Source organism: Adiantum capillus-veneris, chromosome 25 (assembly GCF_014529385.1).
Source record: "Adiantum capillus-veneris isolate H3 chromosome 25, ASM1452938v2, whole genome shotgun sequence".
NCBI classification, from domain to species: domain Eukaryota; kingdom Viridiplantae; phylum Streptophyta; class Polypodiopsida; order Polypodiales; family Pteridaceae; genus Adiantum; species Adiantum capillus-veneris.
The window spans coordinates 1424282-1436193 of record NC_140955.1 but is presented as its reverse complement, the minus strand read 5'-3'; the positions used below and the strand labels follow the sequence as shown (position 1 = coordinate 1436193).

The 11912-nt window shown below is 43.6% G+C and overlaps 1 protein-coding gene across 3 annotated transcripts; it reads left to right on the top strand.

The window, feature by feature from the left end:
• Window positions 1–2023: 2023 nt before the first annotated feature.
• On the top strand, window positions 2024–7037 carry LOC147424316 (ribulose bisphosphate carboxylase/oxygenase activase, chloroplastic-like). 3 transcript variants are annotated; one of them, XM_086500165.1, is made up of 9 exons: window positions 2024–2218; window positions 2581–2897; window positions 2978–3083; window positions 3166–3251; window positions 3401–3876; window positions 3967–4251; window positions 4495–4595; window positions 4681–4828; window positions 6267–7037. In XM_086500165.1, exons 1-9 carry the CDS (start codon window positions 2168–2170, stop codon window positions 6941–6943), a joined length of 2247 nt encoding a protein of 748 aa, XP_086356291.1. In that variant the 5' UTR covers window positions 2024–2167; the 3' UTR covers window positions 6944–7037. The 3 variants fall into 3 exon arrangements, with proteins under 3 accessions (XP_086356291.1, XP_086356290.1, XP_086356289.1); XM_086500164.1 differs by lacking the exons at window positions 4495–4595; window positions 4681–4828 and having other exon boundaries at window positions 6270–7037; XM_086500163.1 differs by lacking the exons at window positions 4495–4595; window positions 4681–4828.
• Window positions 7038–11912: the final 4875 nt, after the last annotated feature.

The following is an 11912-nucleotide window of genomic DNA, read 5'->3' as shown; positions in this document are numbered from 1 at the left end:
TTTGTATAGGATTGACCCATTGGTAAGAGCAATCGATACACACCGTAGGCGAGTTGCGCGAGCTTGTGCTGTTAAATATGATAAATTTTGAGGTAATTTGAAGGTTTTTACGCTAGCTTTATTTTGGCTTTTTAGGTTTTCTCACCTTCAATTTTAGAATTTAAAGGTTAACCTAAAAAATTGTAGTTGTGATTACATTAAAACCTGGATTTTTTTTGAGCACTGATCGATACACAATCCTCTATACCGCAAACTTTGAAAACAAGAAGTTTTGGAGGTGAATTGCCTACATTCAAAGGTTTGTGCACAAGTGTGCATACGCACGTATGCATGTGTGTGTGCGCACACACACACACACACACACACACACACACACACACACACACACACACACACACACACACACAAAGAGAGAGAGAGAGAGAGAGAGAGAGAGAGAGAGAGAGAGAGAGAGAGAGAGAGAGAGAGAGAGGAAGACGATGATGATTTTTATTGTCATAAGAACAATCCGAATGGATATCCACGATCTAATTGATGAGTCTTGATCTCAAGATTTGGGGCACACACACACACACACACACACACACACACACACACACACACACACACACACACAGAGAGAGAGAGAGAGAGAGAATTTTCATCTTTGTGGAGTGATTATAGGGACTATAGTCCACTTCCCTCGCTTGTGTGTACGTGCGCACACACACAGAGACAATTGCAGCTCTCTATGAGCTTGCACTTGCCCTTGGGGGGGGGGGAGGGAGAGAGATAGATTCTTGACTCAAGACATGATGATTGAGAGAGAGGAGGACGACGAGGAGAGAGGGAGGGAGATAAAGATAGTTTTTTTGTGTGAGAAGAACAATTCGAATAGATATCAAAGATCTATTCAACAAGTCTTTTATCTCAAGATCTGTGTGAGAGAGAAAATTTACATCTTCCTGGAGCGATTTAAAGGACTACAATCCACCCTCCTCACTTGTGCATGGTTGCACATGCGTGTGCACATACACACAAATATGTGTATGTGTGTGACCCAATGGCCATGCTTTTCTTGACCGCAGCAACGCGCTGTCACACACTAGTATTAGGAGTGGATGTTGTTTCTCTCACACACATGTACATTATATGACACATGTCGAGATATAGAGCCCATACTGAGTCACTTTTGAGGGCCTTAACAAATTTTTGTAAACCCCCTTGTGAATTTTGCAGTAAACAAGGAGCACCCACCTAGCCCGACTCTCCTCTCTAAGTCACACAGGCATCTCGAGAGGGGATCAACAGTGAAGAGCACGAGGGCCGGTCGATGCACTTTGTGTAAATTCGGGGCAAATCTATAAATTCTGGTGGAAAGGTAAATTTTGGGTGACATCCACCCCTCGAGCCTCATTGACTTGAACACGGGACATCGCCCTTGGGAATCGGGTGCCCTAAACACTTCACTTGTGCACTTGCTTGGGAATAGATGGGAATCGACGTGACGTTGTAAATGTGGACCAATGTACATTTGAGTTTAGTAAAGTCGGAAATTCGAGGCACCAAGAGTACGGCTCTGATTTCGCCTGTGGCACCCAAAATGATGCCCACCCTTGATCCCTCCCACCATGCCCGTGTCACTTAGAGAAGAGGCCTTCGCGACGGATTTAAAATGTTCCCATTTATCGTGCCTGTGTTCAGCTCCATAGATCCCACAACTTTGTGTTCAAGTAGAAGAGTGCACTTGAGCTGCGAGGCTAGGCCGAAGGACTGGCTAGCTTTGAAAATTGAGACAATGAGAGGGAGAGGGCCCACGAGAAGCACGTGGCACCGGAGCACAAAACAAAAATTCCTTGGCTACAACCATTCTACACACAACTGAATGCCACGTGGACACCAGCAGCAATCTAGTTTCTTTGGATAGCAGATAGCAGATGAGAGGCCCTTTTTGTAAGCACCCCACACTTCCCCCCCCCCCCCCCCCCGGTCCTCTCTCTCTCTCTCTCTCTCTCGCTCTCTCCCCCTCACACCCCCGCGGTCCCACACACACACACACACACACACACACACACTCAAATGAACTAGATGAGATAACCCACCAAACCAACTATTTCAAGTTCAAAAAGCTCGAGTTTGAGTGGAGCAAGCTGCTGCAGTCTGCGGAGAGTGTTAGCCCCAAGCTTCCATGGCTTCCTCCGTTGCCTCCCCCGCTGTTGCATCGCTTCAAGCTGTCCAGGTTCACTTTGCCCTAATATGCAGTTCAGCCCTAACATGAACATGAATGCGCTGTACTAGCCATTTGCAATCGCTTTTTAATCTCATATGATGCATTTGTCCTACTCATACATTCGACCTTCATACATCTGAAGCCAGAGCGGAGCTTTATCTTTCGTTGATTGCAAAAAATTGACAGAGAGGGGTTTCATTTGATCCCTTCATGCATCTGCACTATCTTCATACATCTGAAGGCAGGGCGGAGCTTTATCTTTGGTTTATTGGATAGAAATTGAGTGAAAATGGTTTTATTTTACCCCCCTGTGTGTGTTGTCATTGTACCCACTGCCGTGCACTGATGAAATCGCCATATCTTCCTTGCAGGGCTTAGGACCGTCCCCTTGCACTGGGCAGGCAGTGCCTGCGTCGGCATTCCTTGGAGCTGGATTGAAGAAGTCCAACATCTCCATCACACCGGCAACTAGCTCTGCAAAGCCATTGGTGGTGCACGCTTCGGAGGATGAGTCGAAGCAGACCAAGAAGGATAAATGGGCAGGACTTGCATACGACACTTCCGATGATCAGCAAGACATTACAAGAGGGAAAGGGATGGTGGATGCCCTCTTCCAAGGGGCTGTTGGCTTGGGTACCCAGCATGCTGTCATGAGTTCCTACGAGTACATCAGCACTGGTCAGAGGACGTGAGTCTCGTTCTACCCTTACCCTTTTTCTGTCGCACGAAACATTGCTAGTGAGCTAATTTGTCTATTTCTGTCCCCAGTTTCCAGATGGACAACATGAAGGATGGGTACTACATCGCACCGGCTTTCATGGACAAGTTGGTGGTGCACATTGCCAAGAACTTTATGAACCTTCCCAATATTAAGGTGCCGTGTGTGTTATTGTTCTTCTCCATCTTGAATCAGACTTTATGCCTAAGGATTCTAATATGCACACAATTTCAATCAGATTCCTTTGATTCTTGGTATTTGGGGTGGAAAAGGACAAGGAAAATCTTTCCAGTGTGAACTAGTGTTCTCAAAGCTTGGAATCAAGTAAGTTCTCTTGTTTTGGTGTGTATTTGTGTTGTCGTCATGCAGTTCTGAGGCTTCCACCGATTAATAAACTTGAATGCAACTCATTGCATTCTTGCATGCTCTTAATGATATTTTCTCATTTTGTGTTACTCAATTCAATCTGCCAGCCCCATCATGATGAGTGCTGGTGAGCTCGAGAGTGGAAATGCTGGTGAACCCGCCAAGCTCATTCGACAGAGATACCGTGAAGCTGCGGATGTGATTCGAAAGAAAGGAAAGATGTGTTGTCTCTTTATCAATGATCTTGACGCTGGAGCTGGTCGCATGGGTGGAACAACACAATATACTGTCAACAATCAGATGGTGAATGCAACCCTCATGAACATTGCTGACAATCCTACCAATGTCCAGCTGCCTGGTGTGTACATTAAGGAGGAGCTCCCACGCGTGCCCATCATCGTAACTGGAAATGACTTCTCCACACTGTATGCACCCTTGATCCGAGATGGTCGTATGGAGAAATTCTACTGGGCGCCCACAAGAGAAGATAGAATTGGAGTTTGCTTGGGTATCTTCCGTCATGATAACGTGAAAGACGATGACATTACAAAGATTGTTGATACATTCCCTGGCCAATCTATTGGTACTATTCTGTAATGCTTGTTATTATTGGGTTGTGCTTTTTGTACCTGTTTGCCGAAACCTCACTATTTGGCCATTCTTTGTCATGTAGATTTCTTTGGTGCTCTGCGGGCACGAGTTTATGATGACCTTGTCAGGAAGTGGGTGGGTGAAGTGGGAGTTGAGAGCATGGGGAAGATGCTTGTGAACTCAAGGGAAGGCCCTCCGTCATTCGTGAAGCCTGCCATGACTGTGGATAAGTTGATGGAGTATGGGCACATGTTAGTAATGGAGCAGGAGAATGTGAAGAGAGTTCAATTGGCAGACAAGTACCTCAAAGAAGCGGCCCTTGGTGATGCCAATGAAGATGATGCAATCAAGCGGGGCTCATTCTACGGTAAATTTTTCAGTATTATCGATACTCTCGTTTCTGTTTTCATATAAACCTGTTTGGACATGGCGCATCTTGTGTTTGCTCTAAATGGTTTACTAACTAGGAAAATACATCTTGGCGAGCATTGGCACTGTCAACTTATGTGCGCATACAAGTGGGCTACCTTGTTTGTCGCGTTGGCAGCTTACTGGGCCTGTTATTAGTAGTAGTTAGTCTTCTTTTAACGCATGATGATGCTATGACCAGGTAAAGCTGCCCAGCAAGTGAGCTTGCCAGTGCCCGAGGGATGTACCGATCCATCGGCTGAGAACTTTGATCCCACTGCGAGAAGTGACAATGGGAGCTGCGTATACGACTTTGCAGAAAAGAAGTGAAAGTTATAATGTAAATCTGTGCATTTGCATCAAGAAAATAGTGATGGCTTCTATACAGTTGTATGAGTATATTGTATGGTATGACAATGGAAATGAGATGATGATCAGTTTCAATTATCAATTGGCGTTTACTGGCGTCAAACTGTCGGATGTGAATTGTGACAGTTTACCACATGGGCTGTGGAATTGTGTTATGAGTCAAATGGGTAAAACCTGCACAAGAAGCTTACAGATACAGCATTTGCCATGTTGATACCACAGCTCCACTTTGTGCAACTGTTGGATACAATACTGGAAAAATGAGATTGATGTTTAATGGCAGTCTTGGTTTGTAGGAGAGAAATTGTGGTATGTAGAAGAGGGAAGGCAACAGTTACCACCAGTATGGCCAATGCTGTATCTGTAAGCTTCTTGTGCAGGCAGATAACCTGACCGTTTGTCAATGACTGCGTATGAAGCGCTGATATCAACAAAGTAATAACGCTTTTGACGTCCCATTTTGTAAGCTCTCTGGTTGCTGTGATAATCGACTTTCTGATGATTCTTATTGGAATCTTAATGTGAATCTTTAAGATTGTTCGATGTGTGAGGATGTTTGAACCAAGCCACATGCGCTAGAAAGACTGGACGACTGTACTGTACATGAATACGGCACGGCATTGTATAGGAAGTAGATTTAACGGCGATAGATTCAAAAGCCAAACCCATCAATTGTTTGGACACGACACGGAGGAAACCAGGCATAGCATGACAAGAAGCTTAAGTATTAGTCAATGAAGATGAAAAAGTGACATAATAATTACCATTCCATACAACTTGTACAATATCAATTTCTACCTACAATGTGTACCTCAGCACATTAATTAGTTAAATCTGTGCATTCACATCGAATTCACCAGGATCGACCTTGATTTATGCTCACTAGTTTATTGAAGTAGTAAGAGGAGCATAGTTGCATCAGTGAATGCTTGCACTTGTCACATGGGTGAGACACTGTCAGTTTCTCTGAAAAGTTTGTATGTCGCCTCGTGATTTTTATCACATTTATGTCATCCAGTTGCAATTAGTCATACACTAGTCCTGTACTTAAGAATTTGCAGTCATCACATTCCTGCTTTAAGCAAAAGTATGAAGAGCAATAGAGGCATCTAGAGAACTGATTTTAAATTACATGGGCATGGGAGGATGGGACGAAGGATGTGTCTGCGGTTAGCCTGGGGTGACTCATTGGCCAACAGTAAGCCACTGCCCTGTATTGGGAAATCCACAGAAGATTTATCAACCCAAATTAACGCCCCCTACACAACCGTACTCGATGTGTCAGAGGCCAAGCCTTGTCTTCTTGGAGTGGTGGTCATGGTACATGATTGGTGATCTCGGAAGCTTGGACGTGCAAGAATACACAGTCTTACCCAAATTTTGTAGCAGTTGAAAATACTGCATACACTCAGTAGCATGCAAGCTTTATGCCTGGCTTTCCTTTCCCAATCGAAACTGTGGCAGTTAATGGTTGTCATGCCCCTAACTCTGAAATCCATTTCTATTTTGCGCCCTGTGGTTTTGAGTGTTTCTGTGGTTGGGTACAGATCTATGTCTACGTTGTATTTAGATGAGAGCAAATTTCATACATATCCTTTCGTGCAGCAGGCGGTAGTGCAGGCAAGGCAGCAGAAGTACCTGAAGCCACCATCTTGCAAGAGGAAAAGAAGCCAGAGGACAATGGAGTTCTCATTGAAGAGGAAGAAGTGGCACCTTCAAAGGCAGAAATGGAGGTGAAGCCTGCTGTCGTTGAAGCTGCTGCTGCTGCGGGTCAGGATCAGAAGACATCAACCCTAGCGACCATAGAAGCTGCTATAGCGCTCATAGACAAGGAGAAGTCCGACAAAGAAGCAGCAGAGGAGAAGGCCAAAGAAAAGCAGCACGCCATCGCTCCGGAAGAGGAGGACAAAAGACCCATTGCTATAGAAGCTGCTGCTGCTGCGGGTCAGGATCAGAAGACATCAACCCTAGCGACCATAGAAGCTGCTATAGCGCTCATAGACAAGAAGAAGTCCGACAAAGAAGCAGCAGAGGAGAAGTCCAAAGAAAAGCAGCACGCCATCGCTCCGGAAGAGGAGGACAAAAAACCCATTGCTATAGAAGCTGCAACACATCAAATTACTCCTGCGCAGGAGATGGTGAAGCAAGAAGTAGCTGCTCCTGCTGCTGCTGTGCATAAGGAAGGTACGGAGGAGAAAAAGGATCGTGAGCTCACCCGCGATGTCGTGACAGATGCTCTTCGCAGTCTTGCCTCCACCATCGTTTCGATCTTGAAGCGTTAGTTATTGTCTATAATGTGTATTTGTATTCGGATTTGTATGCTTGGTAACAGGACGTGTGTTCAAATACTGTAGAACACACAGATCCTTATCGTGAGACTCTCTCTCTCTCTCTCTCTCTCTCTCTCTCTCTCTCTCTCTGTAACAGGGCTTGAGATTGTTTTCACCGGAGTGCTTCTATTTTTGGCTTGCTAAAGTGCTTAGTATCCATATGGGTGAAGGTCGTTCATCTCTAGTTGTTTGACATGTATTCTCAAAAGGACCTTAAAAGTTTTGAAGGGAAAGATATAATGTCTTTTTAAATGCTATTTTTCAAAAGCTGCATTCATTTCTTTGACTTATGAAAGAGACTTTAGAGAAAATAGAATTAAAAAGTGCATTCATTCATAGGAGTTTGATCCCATGATGTGAAATATTGGTTTTGTATTTGAATTTGCAAAGAGTCCCTTCATTTGAATTTATATTGGTGCAATGAACTTCCTTTTAGTATTTTAATTTGCAAAGAGTCCCCATATTTAAGGAGTTTATAAAGATTCATTTCATTAAACAATTTTATTATTTCCTATGCTTATTAAATCTATCTTATAAGATATCCTCTTCGATATTAAAAAGGAAAGTTGAATGAGGTGCCTCCTTATCCTCTTCTAGATTAGAAGTTACGGCATGTAGGCAACATATAGACTATGAAAAAGTAAAAAAAAAAGTTTCCCCATGATATCATTGGCTCCTATTACCAAAAAGCCCTCAAAAGGAGACTTTCCGAAGTAGAATACAAAGTTGTACAATGAGGCCCTTAGGCCATTGGCATATGTCTTAAGGCCATCAATTGACCACATAGAAGCCATCTCTTAAAGAGAGTAAAAGCCATTGTAAGGAGAAAGGAGGGGCTCCTCGTACAAGGTGAGGACAATCCCGGCAGGTGGGAACCGCTCCTTAGAAGGCTGACCAACGGGAACAGCTACATTGGTAGTAATTATCTGACAGTAATTACAACAACTACTGCAATAACTCTGTAAGCATATAAATAGGAGCCGTTACATTGTATCCAAGGCTTGTTTTTTTGGGTTTTTTGTACTTTGGTTTACGAGCTTTTGCTTCTAGACTTTTAGCTTCATAAACTTTTGGCTTTCAACTCTGTAATCACTTACTCTTGTAATCAATCCTCAGACTTCATCTGAGCTTAAGCCTGTTGTACACTGAACTGATTATCTTTGTACTACTGATGTAAATTTATAATACCATTCCCAGTCTTTCAGTTTGTGTCGCCCATTTTAGTATATCATTCTAGTTCGGTTCTCTGTTTTAGTCCAGTACATAATTCTAGTCCTCACTAATTGAACTGCCTAGATAATCAACAAGCTATGAACTCTAACATTGGAATGGTTGTCTGAAGAGGCCAGCTCTCATTCCATTTTGGCGATCACGGTGGTTAGAGCTGATTGCTCTTAGACCAGCGAGCTTTGTCTCCCAGTTAGAATTCTTAGCTACAAACATGCCGCCCAGAGTCAGTCGTGGTCGAAAATCATCAACCCGGTTTCGCAATGATTCCACACAAGTCGACCCTATTCCAGAAGTGTCAGTAAGAGAGTCTGATATTGAGAGGGACCACGAGAGTGAGACTGAGGCTCAGGAAGAGCAGAGTAATGCTGAAGAGGTCAGAGACTCTTAGCATTCCAGTCACTCAAGGAGGAGGAGGGTTGAGCGTGAGGAACGCAGAACCAGGACTCGAGGTTCTAGGTCCACACACGAGACATCTGAGGCCAAGGGTAGCAAAGGCAATCATCATAGTTCAAGTAGGAAGACCAAGGTAGAGACTAAGACTGAAACTAAAAAGGAAGGTTATTGGGATGCCGATACGGATCATTACAGGAAGTCATCTAGACTCAATCAGGCTACCACGACCAGAGGAACCAGAGATGATAGAGAAAGGCATGATTACACTGCTTCTTTAAAGATCTCTTTTTCAGTTTTCAAAGGTGGAAAAAAGATGATCTTGATGTCCACATCCAAGCCTTTGAGCAATATGCTGAATTAAAGTATATTGATGAAGATGACTGGGGAGAGTATTTTCCTCAAACACTGAAGGATGCAACAAGAAAATGGTACTACCACTATCCAGCTTGTCAGCTTAGGTCTTACAATAAACTGATCAAGGCTTTCAGGCTTGAGTACTCAGACATCAGAGGTGATGAAGACACACTCTGTGAGTTGGACAAGTTTAGGCAAGGAAATTATCTGTAAGAAGCTATGTGGAAAAGATCAAAGAGTTGACCAGGTAGCTGCAAGAACCACCTTCAAAAAAACGAATGTGTGCATGGTTTCTGAATGGATTTCGCAGCAAGAAGCTGAGAGAGCAAGAGGTACTTGCACCCACAAAGAAGTTTAATGACTTGGTGCAGAGAGCTCTGAAGCTAGAGCAGCAAGCCAAGAAGAAGCGAAGCCATAAGAAGCGGAGGTCTAGCAGAAGTAGCTCTTCTACTGAGAATTCCGACTCCAGTGAGACTTTCAACAGTTCTGATAGTAGTTCAGATGAAAAGAGCAAGGACAAGGCTAAGAAAGGGTCTTGGTTGAAAAATCAACGAAATGGCCAGGCAGATTGCTGAAATGAGCCAGACCAGATCACCAGTCAGGGAGATGAAAACCTGGTGCTCTAAATGCAAATCCAGAGATCATGTTTTCAATGAATGCCCACAGTGCATGTACTGCAAAGCGTATGGCCATCTGTGAAATAACTGTGACATTCGAATCCACCATTTCAAAAAAGATAAGGATCTGTCTCTAATTGCATTTACACATGCCGAATCAGCTAAGGTAGAGACAACCAGTGGACCTAAAGAGGAAAAATTCATGTACCAGTGGGACTTACACTGGGCACGACAGATACCAAAAGGGTACTGGCCGAAGCCGAGGTTGTAGCAATTTCCAGAAGCGAAGTCTTGACTACTATAGTTGCGGGAAATATGGGCACTTTGCAGCTCAGTGTCCATATGAACCTAGTACTAAGGCTACTGAGGCAAAAGCGCCAGAACCAGTTCCAGTACGGGTAGTCACTCGTAGTAAAGGGGTGATTATTGAAGAACTTCCAGACGAGCGTGTGAAATCATTCATTCCTAAAACCAATAAATGGACTCAATAGAGAGAAGTCTGGAAGGCTAAGGGTAAGGAGAAGGTAGTTGATGAATGGCAAGAGCAGCGAGAACTGGCAACTAGGATCATAGAGGATCTAGCTAAGCAGCTACCAGAATAGCCAGAGATTTCTGATGCTCGTGTTATTCATAAGATATTAGCCCCATCTTTTAAGAAAAGGTAGCCAGATCAGTCAGGATCTAGACTGAGACCATGCTTGCTGAAGTGCAAGGATTGGTGGATGATCTAGGGTAGGTCAAATTAGATTTGACTGCAATAGAAAATACTGAATTGGGGAAAGCACAATGTCTTTCTCAATGTTAGTCAAGGCTCAATACAGACACCAGAACAGAGGATTGGCAATGTGAAGATAGTTATGATTCCTTGAGTTTTGATGATAATTCTGACAAGGAGAGAGAAGAGATCTATGTCAAAATCTGTGAACGAATTCATAAATCGACGATTGATTTAGATGATATCAGGAAGACTTTGCCTGAAGCAAAATACTGCTTAGAGAGTAGTCTTTCCAGATGCATTATAACATTTCATAAGAGAAAGAATTAGTTCCTCACTTATCATCACTCTTCTTGCTAGCAAACATAATAGCATAGTAATGAAGATAGAGAAGATGACAAGCTTAAGCATTGAAGCATGGCTCTTGGTTGGATTTGCATTTCATAGCCAAGAGTGTTGGTGTAGGCTCTCAACCCTACTTGCTTGGAGAAGGAGAGGGAGCTCTTGCACTTAGCACTTCACACAATGAGGGTGTGTGTGTGTGTGTGTGTGTGTGGGATAGTATACCCCCTAAGCAAGCCCCCTACTTGTTCTGGTCGACCCCCCCTTGTAGCTCATGCTTGAAGCTCATTGGACCCCTCCAGGCCTAGCCAATCACAAGCAAGAGTCATACCAAGCAACAAGGGTAGCCTTGGGACAAGTGTCCCACTTTCCTCTTTGAGAGAGAGGACTTAATAAATGCTAAAACAATTAATTAATTGTGCTAAATTATCATTGAACCACTTGAAAGGCCAACCAATAGGCTTTAGGCACACCATGAGGTAACCTAGCTAGACGCTTGACATGTGTCCTACTTGCCTCTTGGGCAAGGGGTGCCCTTTAAGAGAGAGAATGGTCAAGCAACCACCCCCCTTCTTGCATGGATCGCCCCCTCCTTGTAGGGATTCACTTTGACTTTTGTGCCACCTCAAGCCCCTCAACCTTGGGCCTAATTCTCACGACAAGCTTGAGCTAGGTTCTCATGTATGAGTGGGGTGTTCATGAGTTTGTGTTTATTTGGGTGTGTGAATAAAAAGTGCACACAACAAACAAAACTAGACACGAGGAATACATAGAAGAAAACAACAACCAAATAAAAAAGAAAGAACAAAGGAAAGGAAACAAAACGAAAAGGAGGAAAATAAGAGGGGAGGGGGATGGGACTACTAAAATAATCTTGCACTACAGAGCAATGGCCACATTGACGTTGCAATGGTAGAGGATAATAACCGTGCACAAAATCTCTTGTAGGGAAAAGGTGAGGGCTACATCTCTCTCTCTCTCTCTCTCTCTCTCTCTCTCTCTCATAATAGTTCTTGAGTTCAAATCTCCTTGTCGGATAGATCTTTAAGATCTCTTGGGATAGTTTCTTACGACGTTAAAATTCTCTTCTTCTTGGGTGTATGTGTGTGTGTGCACGTGTGTTAATAAAAGAAGAAAAATAGTATAAGCTTTCTACCACCCAAGTGTGGTCGATTAGTTATGCCATTTCCCTCTTGAATAACAGGTCTTGAGTTCAGGGATGGTTTCCTACGATGTTAAGATACTCTTCCTCTTCTTCTTTTCTCTCTCT

Coding starts and splice junctions, on each gene's coding strand:
- LOC147424316 (XM_086500165.1), top strand. CDS start 2,168: ATGGCTTCCTCCGTTGCCTCCCCCGCTGTTGCATCGCTTCAAGCTGTC. Junction 3,084..3,165: donor TGAACCTTCCCAATATTAAG/GTGCCGTGTGTG, acceptor AATTTCAATCAG/ATTCCTTTGATTCTTGGTAT. Junction 4,829..6,266: donor TTGTGTTATGAGTCAAATGG/GTAAAACCTGCA, acceptor CCTTTCGTGCAG/CAGGCGGTAGTGCAGGCAAG.